Source organism: Poromitra crassiceps, assembly GCF_964638095.1.
Source record: "Poromitra crassiceps genome assembly, chromosome: 11".
Classification (NCBI taxonomy): domain Eukaryota; kingdom Metazoa; phylum Chordata; class Actinopteri; order Beryciformes; family Melamphaidae; genus Poromitra; species Poromitra crassiceps.
In genome coordinates this window covers 21,051,634-21,067,752 of record NC_139643.1, presented here as the reverse complement: position 1 = coordinate 21,067,752, position 16,119 = coordinate 21,051,634, and the positions used below count along the sequence as shown (strand labels likewise).

General features: G+C 44.5%; 1 protein-coding gene across 1 annotated transcript in view; it reads left to right on the top strand.

Annotated features, from left to right (window-relative positions):
* Positions 1–16,119, top strand: part of LOC310785252 (receptor-type tyrosine-protein phosphatase U-like) — a 267,162-nt gene that overhangs the window by 239,226 nt on the left and 11,817 nt on the right. The window contains exons 22-27 of the mRNA XM_083646258.1: positions 4,420–4,517; positions 6,187–6,303; positions 6,707–6,861; positions 8,837–8,972; positions 10,078–10,227; positions 14,060–14,374. Coding sequence (XP_083502384.1) covers positions 4,420–4,517; positions 6,187–6,303; positions 6,707–6,861; positions 8,837–8,972; positions 10,078–10,227; positions 14,060–14,374 — 971 coding nt within the window. The remainder of the gene's footprint in view (positions 1–4,419; positions 4,518–6,186; positions 6,304–6,706; positions 6,862–8,836; positions 8,973–10,077; positions 10,228–14,059; positions 14,375–16,119) is intronic.

Sequence of the window (16,119 nt, the reverse complement as noted above, 5' to 3'; positions counted from 1 at the left end):
CTGGGGAAAGTAATATTATTACTGTAATACATTACTAGTAATGAGTTACTGCCTGCCCAACATTGGTCGTTGAGTGCTTACCTTTTGATTTCTCCTCTTTAAAACAAGTGTGGAAGCTAAAAAGCACCACTGATTGTATTGGATATGTGGATCAAAGCTCCCCTATACGCCTACGAGTTGCTTCTTTATCTAATAGAAAACTAAATCATAGACAAAAACACATCACCAGGGACGACGAGTTCACACCCTCGCATTGAAAATGTCATCTCGGTCAGTTCCAGAGACATGATAATATTCTGCTTAAACAAACTGCGTGGGTGTCAAGCAGAGCTGGAAAAAAAACACAAAGCGACGTCTTGTTCATTAAAAAGGTACAGCGTAACGGATGCAGGAGGCGATATGAAGGAGGACCTTGTGATATTATCAACACCATAACGTAATGAAATCAATGGAAGTGTCATCTGCTGCTGGGTGGCTGTGATTTGTTCCAGCACAGGGCCTTGTTTGCACAATGGCTGAGGATTTGTGGCTGTATTGAAATTATATTTCTCCCCGGCATTGGGAGAACACAGTGCAGGCAATAGTTCATGAATGACACATTGTTACTCTATTGGGCAGCATGGTTACACAGTAACGCAGGAGCAATAGTTCATGAATGACACATTGTTACTCTATTGGGCGGCATGGTTACACAGTAACACAGGAGCAATAGTTCATGAATGACACATTGTTACTCTATTGGGCGGCATGGTTACACAGCGCCTGTACATTGATGCGTATTGCCACAATTCGCTCTGACTTATGGCTGGCCTCTCCAACCTCCTTGTCCCCCTCGTCTCCGCTCCTCCACCTTCCCACTGTGGGAGACATTTCTGTAAGAATGATGCGAGACTGGACAGTTGGGAAATGTTTCTTTTTATATATTTTTTATATATTTTATTTTGAATTTTACTTTGAACAATACACAAACAAAACAAAAGAACAGGCTCAGACACAGGAGAGGAAAAGAAAGAAAAGCATACATATAATATCGACACTCAATATTACAATGTGGTGTTACCAGCCACGTAGGGTGCTTATGTGCTTGTAAAAGATGTTGTGCATGGGGTCCCACGCAAGGGGACAAATGAGGAACCAGCCGGGCAAGTCACCCACCGCCCCTAACCTCATCGAAGTAGGCTAGAAACGGGTCCCAAATAGCTAGAAACTTTTTAAGTGAGCTGGTCCTCAGGGATCGGAGTCTCTCCATCCTTATAACAGAGATCAAGTCCGTCAGGCATGAGACAGAGTGCACTCTGACGCCTGACACCTGTCACATAGTGATGAGACAGAGGGGAAGATCTTGTGCAACTACTGCTTAGAATAGTGAAGATGATGAGCAACTTTAAATTGGATGAGCTGGTGTCTACTATTAACTGAGCAGAGTTGTATCACAGACTCCTACCCCATATAATGTCAGATAAATCAATGCCAAGTTCCCCCTGCCACGCTTCTCTAATCCTCTCAGTAGAGGCCATGGTGCGGTTATCAAACAGACACACAAATCTAGAAATAAGATAATTGGAGTCAGGAGGGCTCAGCAATACATCGAAAAATGTGTGTTCATTTGGTAGCGCTTCAAAGGTATGAATCTTGGATCGAACATAATCTCTGATTTGCAGGTATCTGAACCAGCGCATGCCGGGCAACTCAAACTTCCTCTTCAGTAGATCAAATTATGCAAAATTACCATCTATGTATAGGTGTCTGATGGAAACCAGCCCCTTCTCACTCCAGGCATGTTAGTTTTTGTCTAGTCTCGCTAGCCAGCCTCTCTTCCCTTCCCTCAGAGAGTCTGGCGTCGTGGAAACAGGCAACAGGGATAAGCCCTCCCCTGCTCTAAAGCTGCTCTCCCATTCGAGCGGCTGTTTCGGTGGCAGCAGGATATCCGCTCCCCCGCTTGCAAGCTCTGTCACACGCTCTGTCATTGGCTCCGACCATGTCAATCAGCTCCCATGTGTGTCGCTGTAATGCTCCCGGCCGCCGAATGTGAAAACAACGGCGCTAACTAGCTAGCGTAGAAAGCTAACGGCAGAAACCTACATGCTAACTCGTTGCTACACGCTGAAAATGGCAAGTTTTGAAGAAATTTTGGATTGTGCAATAAAGAAGGCCTGCTCGGCACAAGTTACACCCCGAAACTATTTTCCAATGGCACTAACGCTAAGCACCGCCCAAGACGAGGATGATTGGTTTACCCAAACAGAGCATTTTTTTCGCAATCCCATAATGGAAACCTGCAGCGCCAGACTCTCTGAGGGAAGGGAAGAGAGGCTGGCTAGCGAGACTAGTTTTTGTCTGACCGTGGAGGCAAAAAAGAGTGACTGAAACAAATTGGGGTGTGGACAGAAACATCTGGTAGACTCAAAACACTCCTAACTTGGTTTAGAATCTTGACAGAGTTTCTCACAACAAAACCTAAATTTTGTAAAGTCCCAGGCTTCTCTAGCTTAGAAAATAACAGGGCTGGCAGAGAACAGTTGGCAACAGAGCTGGCCTCCATTTTCAGCCACAGAGAGTTAGGTTGCAGAAATGTTTGTTTGTTTAATTGTTTGCAAACAATGGCTCAATGTTCATCCAAGGCAAGTGTGTGAAACAAAAGCACAGAACAACGATCTCTATGCCAGTTTATAGCTGAGGTTTGGGGATTCCTGAAATGATGTAGTCTTGTAGTCTCCCTATTGCTTTGGCCATTAAACTGTCCAAATGACACAAATCATACCAATTATAATGGCATTGAGTTTGTGTTTATCTCCTAAGCTGTCAAAGCGAGAAAATTTACTAACGTAGAAAATACCTTTTAATTAGAAAGTGGTTTCGACTCTGGTGTATAGGAGTTTTCTTATGACAACTAGGAAAAATTAAAACCACTATGATTTACTCAGAGCTCCAGTCTCAATCAATCAGATATAAGACAGGAATGAATGAATGGAGACTCCTGAAGATAAGATGTTCTTCAGTGCCCCAAGACCAATTAAATTGACCACTAATTTGTCGGGGTCAAGTCCCAGACAGAGAGGAGTGCTTGGGCTGCAGTTTCCAGAGATGAGCTCACATTATAAAACAAGTGAATACATATATAATAGCATCAGAGATGAGCTCACATTATAAGACAAGTGAATACATATATAATATATATATAAGATATATAATACATATATTTAAGCAATATCACACGAGAGGGAGTGCATTGTTGGCTAATATTGGCACTGCTGTGATTCGGTCGCAGGCACGAGGCCGCAGGCCGAGTGCCGTAGATAATCACAGCAGTGCCAATATTAGCCAACAATGCACGACCTCGAGTGTGATATTGCTTTTATACAACAGTTCTATTAAACAAAGCTGATTAAAAAAAAATGACAAAAAGCTGAGAAAATAGATGATTTCTGTATTTATTCCTCCGCCAACAAAAATAGTCCCCCCAGCTTTCCCTTTGCAGAAAATGTAGCCTAATCAGCCGTCAGGAGGAGGCGTAGCGCCTGCCAGAGATCTCCGTGTCTTATCAGCGGAGTCCGTTTTGTCCTTACCCTCATCGTCGTAACACCGCCAGTTCTCCATCTTTTGAAGCATGATGTTAGATTACAACGAGCTAGTTGTGTGGCTTAGCCTTCCAAAATGTTGCCGTTAGTTTTTTAGAATGTAATACATAGAATTGGGAACGTTACATTCAATTTCATTCAGACTGTCTTTCTGGCTCAATCGCCGCCATTTTTCCCCCGGAGCGAGGGAGGGTGGGAGGAGGGAGGGTGTTTTACAGTAGTGGCTGAGAGAGCGTAGTGGCACAGTGCTCCAAGCAGGTCGCGATGCACATTTTTTGCAACATCATCCAATCAGGGTGCATTCCCTGGCAATTCACATGGACGCGCATTGCTACGACCAGCATAGTTAAGACCAGACGTAAGCCGTGTTGGTGCAACAGGCGAGTCCATGGTCTTAACTAAGACCGACGTAGGAGTTACAACCAGGCATAGTTAAGACCAGTTGGTGCAACCGGCCCCTGGAGGTTTCCGCAGAAGAATGTTGCTCCCCCTCGTCCTCTTCTGACGAGCATTCATAGTTTAAGTCAAAAGTTATGTTAGGAAAAAAATCCATCTTTGCGCTCTCGGTTACGCTTTGAATGACGTTCAATGTAACGTGGCTGGTGTTTGTTTTGTTGATTAGAGCAGCTGTGAAGCGGAGTGATATAGCCTACCCTACACACAGTGAAGCGCCAGTGCATTATCGTGAAATATAGGCACTCGTAAGATCCCTCTTGTCCAATCAAATTGCTCGGCCGGAACTACCTGTTGTATAAAATAGCATAATACTATCATGCAAAAATAGTGACGTGATCATTTCCTCGACACTCACCTCTGTTTTGTCCCCCTCACACCTCCACAGGTCCCAAGCAGGAGATGATCTACGACTTCTGGCGCATGGTGTGGCAGGAGAACTGCTTCAGTATCGTCATGATCACCAAGCTGGTGGAGGTGGGCCGGGTACGTGTCTCCGTCTTCCCTCCGCTGTCCCGCTCAATCTCGCTGTAGGGTGCCTTCAGGTTTCCTCATCAGAATCACTCGGTCATCATGAACATAATTGCAAAATCATGAAATTCTGAGGTTTCATTATAAATGGCCAAACGTTTACACACTTATCGGTGCAATGATAAGTCTCACATTTCTAACAGCCTGAGGTCTACTTAATACAACGGATATGAAGTTGAATGTACAATTGTGAAATCTCAAAAGCACCCTACAGCGATATTGAGCGTCCCGTGACCTCTCCTCCTCTCCACACACCAAGATGGATGGAGCGAGTGTGTATCTCCACAACTGCCTTTGTCATTAGGTGGGAAGAGCTGCTGCAGCCGCCGGCTCGGCCCGCTCGTGAGTGATCACCTGTTTGTTTGGTGGCCGCGCTCCAAAGTGAAAAGCTTTGATGTGTATGGAGGCCGGTGAAGGACACTCCAGCCTATGTTCTCTTCACATTGCCTAGTCCTGCCTCTGGTGAATATTGTAGGCTGCTGCTGTTGCAATATACACCAGCCCCTCTGGCACAGTGTATTATATCAGCACTGCAGATAGCACAGCCTGCCATATCATTGGTATTAAGCACAAGTATTTAAAGTCAACAGATGCCTATGGATATAGAATCCTCTTAACATATAGCTAACTCTAGAAAGACCAGACATTATTATTATTATTATCATTATTGTTATTATTATTATTATTATTATTGTTAGTAGTATTATTATTATTATTATTAGTATTATTAGTATTAGTATTAGTATTAGTATTAGTATTGTTATTATTGTTATTATTAATATTGTTGTTATATAAAAAAAACTACTAACCTAATACCCAAAAGCTATAAAACCTCATGCTGTGAAAATTTATTTTTTGAATAATAGCAACACAAAATGCCCTTGAGCATTAATAATGCTGCCTGTGAAATTCAAAACATTCCCCTGGTTGGACTGCCGTTTTTGCATTCCAGCCTGTTCACATTTTCTTCCATCGGTTTGTCTCCTACTGTCCCCCGTGGGCCACCGTAGATGATTCACGGGAGGCTACGACCGGGCGATTCTTTCCAGTGGGCGAGAAAAACGATCATTGATCAGAACCCAAGCAGTGTGCAGCCTGAAGCAGTGGAAGCTGTTGGCACCACGCAGCCAGCAGAAGAATATAAAACCAGCAGTGCCTTAAAAAAGTGCACCAGCCTCTTCTACAGGGCCTGCTGCCAGTTTCAATACAGTAACTAAAAACAAATGCTACAAAATGCTACTTATTCCTATTAAAAGTCTTAGCTGATCAAGATTATGATGCACAGTTGGTTTGACAAAATGTAATATTGCAAGTCGCTTTGGCCGAAAGCGTCTGCTCAATGACGTAATGTAATGGACAGTATAATATTACAAATTGAGTGTTTTATTTGCCAATGATTTCAATGAAAGTGCCTCCAAAAAGGACCATAATGCCAAAAAGGTCCTTCTGGGGGGAAAAAAGGCGCGCACACAAAAACGTCTTTACCCTGATGTCAACAGTGTGTATTTCTAAAATGATAGGACACCATTGCATTTTGGTGTGTTTGACCTTTCCAGCGTTAAGGCAAAGCCGAGTGAAGCTGTATAACCTTCATGCGGCTGACCTGTACTTTTGATTTGTGCAGATGAAGTGCTGTAAGTATTGGCCTGATGACAGCGAGCTCTACGGAGACATTAAGATAACGCTGCTGAAGACAGAAACACTGGCAGAGTACACCGTCCGCACCTTCGCCATGGAGCGGGTGAGTCACTCTCAAACGTCCCATCATAGCACCACTGTTCCATATCTATAACCGTTCTCTCTCTCTCTCACTCTCTCAAATTACAGTCCTTCACTTGACGGCTTAGTTGGTTTCTATTTGTGGTACTCTTCCCCAACCGTTCATACGGTAATATAGCCCCTTTCACGACTGTGTTGTCATTGCGTTGCCACACAGTCCCTGATACGACCATTTGAAAACCTCATATTTAAGTTTCAAGCCGCGGTCGGCTAAACAGTGCTTGTCTTACAAGCGTCGCAGATCATTTCAAAGGTACTCACAGTTGCACAAGGGTCTTGTGATCTTGGACGGTTGGGTTTGAAAGCTCGGCGATGCTAATAAATATGTATCTTTGACATTGGGGCTGTGTAATTGTTTCTGTCAGAGAGGCTACCCCGCCAAACACCAGGTGTGCCAGTTCCACTTCACCTCCTGGCCCGAGCACGGCGTGCCGTACCACGCCACCGGCCTGCTGGCCTTCCTGCGGCGGGTCAAGGCCTCCACACCTCCGGACGGCGGACCGGTCGTGGTCCACTGCAGGTAACTGCTCACTCTAAGCCCCGCCTCCACTGCAGGTAACTGCTCACTCTAAGCCCCGCCTCCACTGCAGGTAACTGCTCACTCTAAGCCCCGCCTCCACTGCAGGTAACTGCTCACTCTAAGCCCCGCCTCCACTGCAGGTAACTGCTCACTCTAAGCCCCACCTCCGGGGTCGACACCTTACAGATTATGGTTTGTGAGGGAAAACTTCACCCTGTTTCTTTGTGTTTAGGCAACTAAAACACCTGGGCTCAATGGTAAACGTGATTTGCAGATTACAGAATAGGCAGTGCTGGAAATGGGGGGAACGCTTGGGAACGGAGTTCCCAGAGTAAACATTGAGAGGGAATGGTGAGAACGATGGTATTCCTCCTCCTTCCCCTTAAAATGTCTTGCAATGCAGTGGACAGCAGATCAGTGGAGAGGGGGCAGCAAAAAAGGAGCAGAGAATAGTAGAACATGTATTTGGCAGCTGAATAAGCAGCGTCAATGTGTCAAGTTTGTAATGAATAAAATTAAGGGGACATAATCAGTAGATCTCAGTAAACTTTTGTAATAGATTTTTATGTAGCTGTAATGGTAATGAGTAAAATCAATAAGAAAAAACAGGCAAGCATTCAGCTCTTGATTATAACAGAAATAAAACCCTATGCCTCCTGTCCCCCCCCCCCTTCCCCCCCTGCCTAAGTAGGGTTCCCACAGTAAGACCTGGCCATTTCCACCACTGAGTACAGGTCTCTCCTGTGTCCATTTCTCACTTCAGCACCACGGACAGCACCTACCATCTCACTTCAGCACCACAGACAGCACCTACCACAAAATCAATTATTCATTTTGTGGCCTCAAGACTTGAGACTGACTTGGGACTCGGTCACACCTCTGCTCGATGTGTATCTTCACATTTTAGCATTGTGATATATTGAATTCCCATATATCGCCCCATCCCTAGTTGTGACAACAGATGTCTTCTCGTGGCCACAAACCGAGGGAAAAAGAAGAAATGAATGTACCTAAATTGGGTCTTAACATCATTCTATATAAATTCAGCTAGGATCGAAACGTCATTAAACTTTTTAAAGTGAAAAAAGCCTTTAATTGGACAGGGTTAAGACATTCAGAAACACCTACTTCTATCAGCCTGTGCCTCCAGTGCTGAGGTCCAACCTCATGATGAAGTCCTGTGCCTCCAGTGCTGAGGTCCAACCTCATGATGAAGTCATGTGCCTCCAGTGCTGAGGTCCAACCTCATGATGAAGTCCTGTGCCTCCAGTGCTGAGGTCCAACCTCATGATGAAGTCCTGTGCCTCCAGTGCTGAGGTCCAACCTCATGATGAAGTCCTGTGCCTCCAGTGCTGAGGTCCAACCTCATGATGAAGTCCTGTGCCTCCAGTGCTAAGGTCCAACCTCATGATGAAGTCATGTGCCTCCAATGCTGAGGTCCAACATCATGATGAAGTCCTGTGCCTCCAGTGCTGAGGTCCAACCTCATGATGAAGTCCTGTGCCTCCAGTGCTAAGGTCCAACATCATGATGAAGTCCTGTGCCTCCAGTGCCAGGGTCCAACATCATGATGAAGTCCTGTGCCTCCAGTGCCAGGGTCCAACATCATGATGAAGTCCTGTGCCTCCAGTGCCAGGGTCCAACCTCATGATGAAGTCCTGTGCCTCCAGTGCCAGGGTCCAACCTCATGATGAAGTCCTGTGCCTCCAGTGCCAGGGTCCAACATCATGATGAAGGCCTGTGTAGGAGTCTCCAATTAAAGGCTTAGTAACTTTCAAACTCACCCGGACTTAGATTTCTCATTCGGCCAGAACATGTTGGCCATTACACCACTTTCTTTCTCTCCAGACCAAAGCCTTTGATTATACTTGAGTCTCTCCATCATTACGAAAGGCTCCTGGCTGAATGGCTCCCATTCAGTTTGTTGTAATTCAGGGTTATTGATTTCCTTGTCTTCTCTCGCCTGCGGGGGCAGTATTGGTGCAGGGAGGACGGGCTGCTACATTGTGCTGGACGTCATGCTGGATATGGCCGAGTGTGAAGGAGTGGTGGACATCTACAACTGTGTGAAGACCCTCTGCTCCAGACGCATCAACATGATCCAGACAGAAGTGAGTGGGACTCATACTGTTAGAGTTAGACCAAGGACTGAGAGACTGCTATTTTTTCTATGGAAGCTACCGATAGCTGATATTTTATCTTTTTAATAATTAATTAATTTAATTTATGCCCCAAAAATACAAGTATATACACTGTATACCCCCCCCCCCCCCCTTCCTCGGTGTGTGAAACAGCATTTAGGCCATCATGAGACACAACAACTCTCCATTGAATGCTAGTGTGAAAAAGCTCTGGGATAGATTATACTACTAACCCTAATCTTAACCACATTTTTTACTTGCCGCGCGTTTTCAGGAAGAAGCAATTGCAGCGACCAATCAAATGAGTTCGGGGGCGGGGTTTTCCCGGCCCATACTAGGAAGAAATGTTGGTCCAGGAACAATTGTTACTTGGTGAAATCAGATCATGCTACTTCCTTTACCCTCGACAGAAAAAGCAGAGATTTTTTTATTGAAACTGCTTCGGCAAATTATCAATCTTCCCATAAGCAGGAGCCAGATAGGAGTTATTATGAGTATTCTAATAATATTCTCTTTGAGCAATAGGGGAATATTCTCTTAGTTAAATATTCTGTCAAGAAAATGGAGACAGTAAATACCAAAAGCAATCGTGTTTCCTTTTAATGTCTGTTTCACCTTTCAACTGCAGCTAGTCTATCAGTTGAATGTAGATTTCTGCAATTACTGAGTACATTTAAACCTCGAAATAAATCAAATGAAAAGATGTGGAAAGGCAATGATATGATGTCCCTGTCATTTTGAATACCTTTTTGATGTGTTGTGGCTGTCGGCTGTCAAAAACAAATTTCATTGTTAATCGCACGGCATATGAATATGCTATTCAAATATGTGTGGGCTTGTCTGATGTGTTTTCTGCACTTTGCCCCACATTTATGGGCTATTTATTTACTGCTTAGAAACAATGCTAAAGTGTGGGCATGGCGATTATTTTCCAATATTTTCCAACATTTTCGACAGCAGTAATTAAATTCCATATTGGTCTTCCCGCGTGGGCAATTAGCAATGGGCTTATTATTGCAGTGAGGGTTTTTGTGTAAGTTTGTAAATGTGTTTTCCCCCGTTGTCTATCTCACAGGAGCAGTATGTGTTCATCCATGATGCCATCCTGGAGGCTTGTCTGTGTGGAGAGACGGCCATCCCTGTCAGCGAGTTTGCACTCAGCTATAAGGAGATGCTGAAGGTGGACTCACAGAGCAACACCTCCCAGCTCAGAGAGGAGTTCCAGGTAACTCTCAAACTACGGCTACAGAAAATCTAAGGGGAAAAGACATCAGTGCTGGATAGGGCTGTGTATCGTTTAAAAAAATACCAGTACCAATACCAGTACCCATTGGTGGAGTGCAGGGTATACACGGGTATACGACGTGTATATACCCACTTCTTTTTCAGATGTCACCATGGAGTGACAACACCGTCTAGCCCCTTTCATGATAGAGTGACAACACAGCGTCCCCGAAGCGGCTCTCCCCTCTGCTCCGCTAATAATACGCACCGTCAGTCTATTTTCTACGCTTCCTGTGCACAAAATCACGACCAAGGAACAAAATAAAACATACATTTTCAAAATAAAACATGTTACTGTATGTCATGGGACAAGAACTACAAGAGCCTGCTTTCAATATAATATGCATCCCTCAATTACTTGCTTCCATTATTTTGGCAGCTATACTTCCAATTAACTTTGTCTGTTTGAAATTCTTGTGTCAATGAACTGATTCAGTAATGTTCTGCAGGTTATGCTACACCACTGCCAGTGCCAGTCAGGGTTGGGAGGGTTACTTTAAAAATGTAATCCGATACAATTGCTAATTATCTGTTACAATTTTTAATATAAAAGTAATGTAACTGATTACTTTCCGTTACTTTTGAACAAATTCCCTGCCGTTGAGTGCTGGAGTCCTGTGGCATGCTCCTCAAGAGGCAGTTTTCTCTCTCCCCAAAAAAACAGCTCTGTACCGTAATACTCATTTCAGACCTTATGTGTCGAGTGCAGCAGACTTTCAGCCAATCTATCTAGTGTCGCCTCTTTCTCATTAATAATAATACAATAATAATATTTCCATCTTCCATCATTACAGTGCACTGATATTATCTGGCTATTCATATGCCCAGCCTGGCCTCTCATAATTGGAACATGTAGCCTCGACCCAATAGCAGTTACGAGCTGGAATGTTCTATTAATTTTGCCCAAAACCAATGGGGAGTCATTCATGATATGAAGCAAGTTAAATAATCACTTTGATTTTCCCCCTCATTTCAATTTCCACAGCTTCATAATATGCTTATTCATAATGTATGAGACTGCACCAAATGTCTTTTTATCCATTAAGCTTTGACTGTTTTTTAAAGTTTCCCCTGAGCCGATCAGTTATCTTTACAACCATCCACCGGAAATACCAAGCACGCCTTGGTACAATCCAAATCTTTGTGAAAACTTGCCATCTTCAGCGTGTAGGTTGCTAGCTTGCTAGCTAGCATTGTCGTTGTTTCACAGCGGCAGAGGCATTTGAGAGCGACACGCAGGGAGCCGACTGAAATGGTCGGAGCCAATGGCAGAGCTTTATCACCGCGGCCTGCTTCCAGTGAGTCAGACTAAGTATAGCTTTATCACCACAGCCTGCTTCCAGTGAGTCAGACTAAGTATAGACAGTCGAGTTTGAGTGGAGAGGATTTTGATTGCCTACATCACGATTGTCACGTTTTCATACAATTTCTGTTTCGCTTCACCTGCCTCCTCTTATCACAGTTTTTCACAGCTACAGTAGATAGCAATTGGTTTTTGCTAGAATAGCATCAGCAAGCAAGCGAACATTATTAGCTGCTAAAAGCACAATATAACAATCATTCTGTGCGTCACTTTTGGCTCCAACCAGCCGTTTACTCTGGCAACAACAGAGCCAGGTCTTCTGCAGACAGTTTAATCATGGTAACAAGCTAACACAACAAAGTTTAATCATAGTGAAATGCTAAAACGACAAGCTAACATTTGTCACGCTGATTCGTCCTATACTTGCTTAAACATAACCAAATTTGGTTGACTTGCCTAAACATAACCAAAGTTGTTCAAGTTGTTTTACTTGCGTTTAACGTTGGAAAGGCAGCAACGTTTTCAAATTAACCACTGTTTTTTATGCCTCCGCCGGCGAAGCCAGGCCGAAGGCATTATGGATCCGGATGTCCGTCCGTACGTCCGTCCGTACGGATGTTTGTTAACGCCATATCTGAGGAACGCCTTGACGGAATTTCATCAGATTCGCCTTAAACATTCACTTAGGCTCAAGGATGATCTGATTAGATTTTGGTGGTCAAAGGTCAAAGGTCAAGGTCACTATGACCTCTCGAACGCCATTTTCAAGCTTGTTAACGCGATATCTGAGGAACGCCTGGACGGAATTTCATCAGATTCGCCTTAAACATTCACTTAGGCTCAAGGATGATCTGATTAGATTTTGGTGGTCAAAGGTCAAAGGTCAAGGTCACTGTGACCTCTCGAACGCCATTTTCAAGCTTGTTAACGCGATATCTGAGGAACGCCTGGACGGAATTTCATCAGATTCGCCTTAAACATTCACTTAGGCTCAAGGATAATCTGATTAGATTTTGGTGGTCAAAGGTCAAAGGTCAAGGTCACTGTGACCTCTCGAACGCCATTTTCAAGCTTGTTAACGCGATATCTGAGGAACGCCTGGACGGAATTTCATCAGATTCGCCTTAAACATTCACTTAGGCTCAAGGATGATCTGATTAGATTTTGGTGGTCAAAGGTCAAGGTCACTGTGACCTCTCGAACGCCATTTTCAAGCTTGTTAACGCGATATCTGAGGAACGCCTGGACGGAATTTCATCAGATTCGCCTTAAACATTCACTTAGGCTCAAGGATGATCTGATTAGATTTTGGTGGTCAAAGGTCAAAGGTCAAGGTCACTGTGACCTCTCGAACGCCATTTTCAAGCTTGTTAACGCGATATCTGAGGAACGCCTGGACGGAATTTCATCAGATTCGCCTTAAACATTCACTTAGGCTCAAGGATGATCTGATTAGATTTTGGTGGTCAAAGGTCAAGGTCACTGTGACCTCTCGAACACCATTTTCAAGCTTGTTAACGCGATATCTGAGGAACGCCTGGACGGAATTTCATCAGATTCGCCTTAAACATTCACTTAGGCTCAAGGATGATCTGATTTGATTTTGGTGGTCAAAGGTCAAAGGTCAAGGTCACTGTGACCTCTCGAACGCCATTTTCAAGCTTGTTAACGCGATATCTGAGGAACGCCTGGATGGAATTTCATCAGATTCGCCTTAAACATTCACTTAGGCTCAAGGATGATCTGATTAGATTTTGGTGGTCAAAGGTCAAGGTCACTGTGACCTCTCGAACGCCATTTTCAAGCTTGTTAACGCGATATCTGAGGAATGCCTGGACGGAATTTCATCAGATTCACCTTAAACATTCACTTAGGCTCAAGGATGATCTGTTTAGATTTTGGTGGTCAAAGGTCAAGGTCACTGTGACCTCTCAAACGCCATTTTCAAGCTTGTTAACGCGATATCTGAGGAACGCCTGGACGGAATTTCATCAGATTCGCCTTAAACATTCACTTAGGCTCAAGGATGAACTGATTCCATTTTGGTTATTAAAGGTCAAAGGTCAAGGTCACAGTGACCTAACAAATGCCATTTTCAAGCTCGGTAACGCCATATCTCAGTAACACATTGACTAAATTTCTTCACATTTGGCTCAAATATCCAATTCTGCACAGAAACGCCTTGATGCAATTTCTTCCTATTTGGCTCCAACATCCACTTGGACTCAAGAATGAACTAATGGCGGAGGCATAAGTCCACGTTGCGGTCGTTCTAGTTTGTTTCAAATTAACGTACAGAGATGTAAAACGCATGCACCATTTTAGAATCATACTGTAAAAGGCAGAAGTTTGTTTCAAATTTACAGGTATGTTGAGACTGTACGTATCAGTGGATTAGAGAAACGTACAAGTCCGTCATTTTATTCTGACGATTGGGTGGCTCATCCCTCCTGTCTCTTGTGTCCGTCAGACTCTGAACTCGGTGACTCCCCACCTGGACGTGGAGGAGTGCAGCGTCTCCCTGATGCCCAGGAACCGCGAGAAGAACCGCAGCATGGACGTGCTGCCGCCGGACCGCGCCCTGGCCTTCCTGGTCACCACCGAGAGCGAGAGCAACAACTACATCAACGCCGCGCTCACTGACAGCTTCCTGCGACCGGCCGCCTTCGTGGTGACGCCACACCCCCTGCCGGGCACCACCACCGACTTCTGGAGACTGGTGTACGACTACGGCTGCACCTCGGTGGTCATGCTCAACCAGCTCAACCAGTCCAACTCTGCCTGGGTAAGAGGAAGGGGACACAAATAACATCACTGGTGGAGTTAAACAATTTAATAATAGCTAATCTAATAGCTAAAAGAGGAGGAAGCTACTAGTAAAGGAAGGCTTTGTAGATTTATAATCTCGGTAATATAAGCAGATGGACAGTGTTTACCTTGTGTATATGTTTTCTCCATCGAGAAATCCATGTTCGTCTCCCTGCAGAAACTCTGCCCCCGCCAACTAGTATGGCTCATTAACGCTCGTTAAGGCCCTTGATGCGATTCTCCATGGATGTGCGCACTGTGCAGACAGAAACAATACAAAGAAACAGTCTGTATTTAGGACAGTCGCCCTCGAGCAGAACAGCTGGATTACACTGTCGAGCTCTCGGCACAGGAAAACATGAACACAAGGTAAACGCTTTCCATCTGCATAATATATTACCCACATTATACTGATCAAAAGTGGGTTGAACATCTGCAAAGCCTTCCTCTCAGCCTAAGACATCTCGCTACCAACTGACTAAAAATGCAGTGTAGCCAAAGTTATCTGTGGTAGCTAGTTAGCCTAGCTGAACTTCCAAGCTTAAACTAACCATACTCATAGAGCGTATAATAAATATGGACATAGCTACTGTGATGCCCCAAAACTGGGGCATGTGTCTGTTTTAGTCTAAATGGGGACATCATTTACAACCTGAACATCGTGCTGTATTGAAGAAAACTTGAAACAAGCGATTGAGACCATAAACCGTAAAAGTGTTTACTGAGATAATAAATCAAGTGAGAAGTCAGGGTAATTTTCCCATTGACTTCCATACAATGTTTTTGGCAGGCATAGACTATATAAACGGGTGAGTTATATAAAAATGCATCTCCCATATGGGTGAAATTAGCTATAGAGACCAAAACCGTTTTTTGATCCAGGCTGTAAACCTGTTTATTTCTGCTGTAAAGATGAGTGTTTTAACATCGGGGTCTATGGGGATTAAAGTCTATGGGTCTATGGGGATTAAAGGTAAAGGTAAAGTCCCACTGATTGTCACACACCTGAGTGTGCGAAATTTGTTCTCCGCATTTGACCCATCCCCTGGGGGAGCGGTGAGCAGCAGCAGCGCCGCGCTCGGGAATCATATGGTGATTTAACCCCCCGATTCCAACCCTTTGATGCTGAGTGCCAAGCAGGGAGGCAAATGGGTCCCATTTTTATAGTCTTTGCTATGACTCGGCCGGGGATCGATCTCACAACCTCCCAGTCTCAGGGCGGACACTCAAACCACAAGGCCACTGAGCTGGTTTGGATTGACTCACTTTTGGAGCCAGCCTCAAGTGGCCAATCCCTCGAACTGCAGTTTTGGTACATGTGGTTGCACGTTGGCTTAATTTTTTCAGAACCGGGGGTTGGGGCTTGACTAACTATCTGGCCAGTAGCTTGGGCGCTGCCGTGGGCGAAGATTTCATTTACACGGGCTGTCATGGCATTAACACGTTCTTATCGTTTCTCCATGTTTGCTCATGCGTGGGTTTGTTCTGCCGTCTCCCTATCGCTGCTCTGTCACTGTGTCACTGTCAGATTCCCGCTCAGCACAGCACTCACTCCATGCTGTCACCAGCAACCTCTCTCTCCTCCTCTTCCTGTTAGTCTCTCTGTCTCTCTCTCTCTCTCTCTCTCTCTCTCTCTCTCTCTCTCTCTCTTCCTGTTAGTCTCTCTCTCTCTCTCTCTCTCTCTCTCTTCCTGATAGTCTCTCTCTCTCTCTCTCTCTCTCT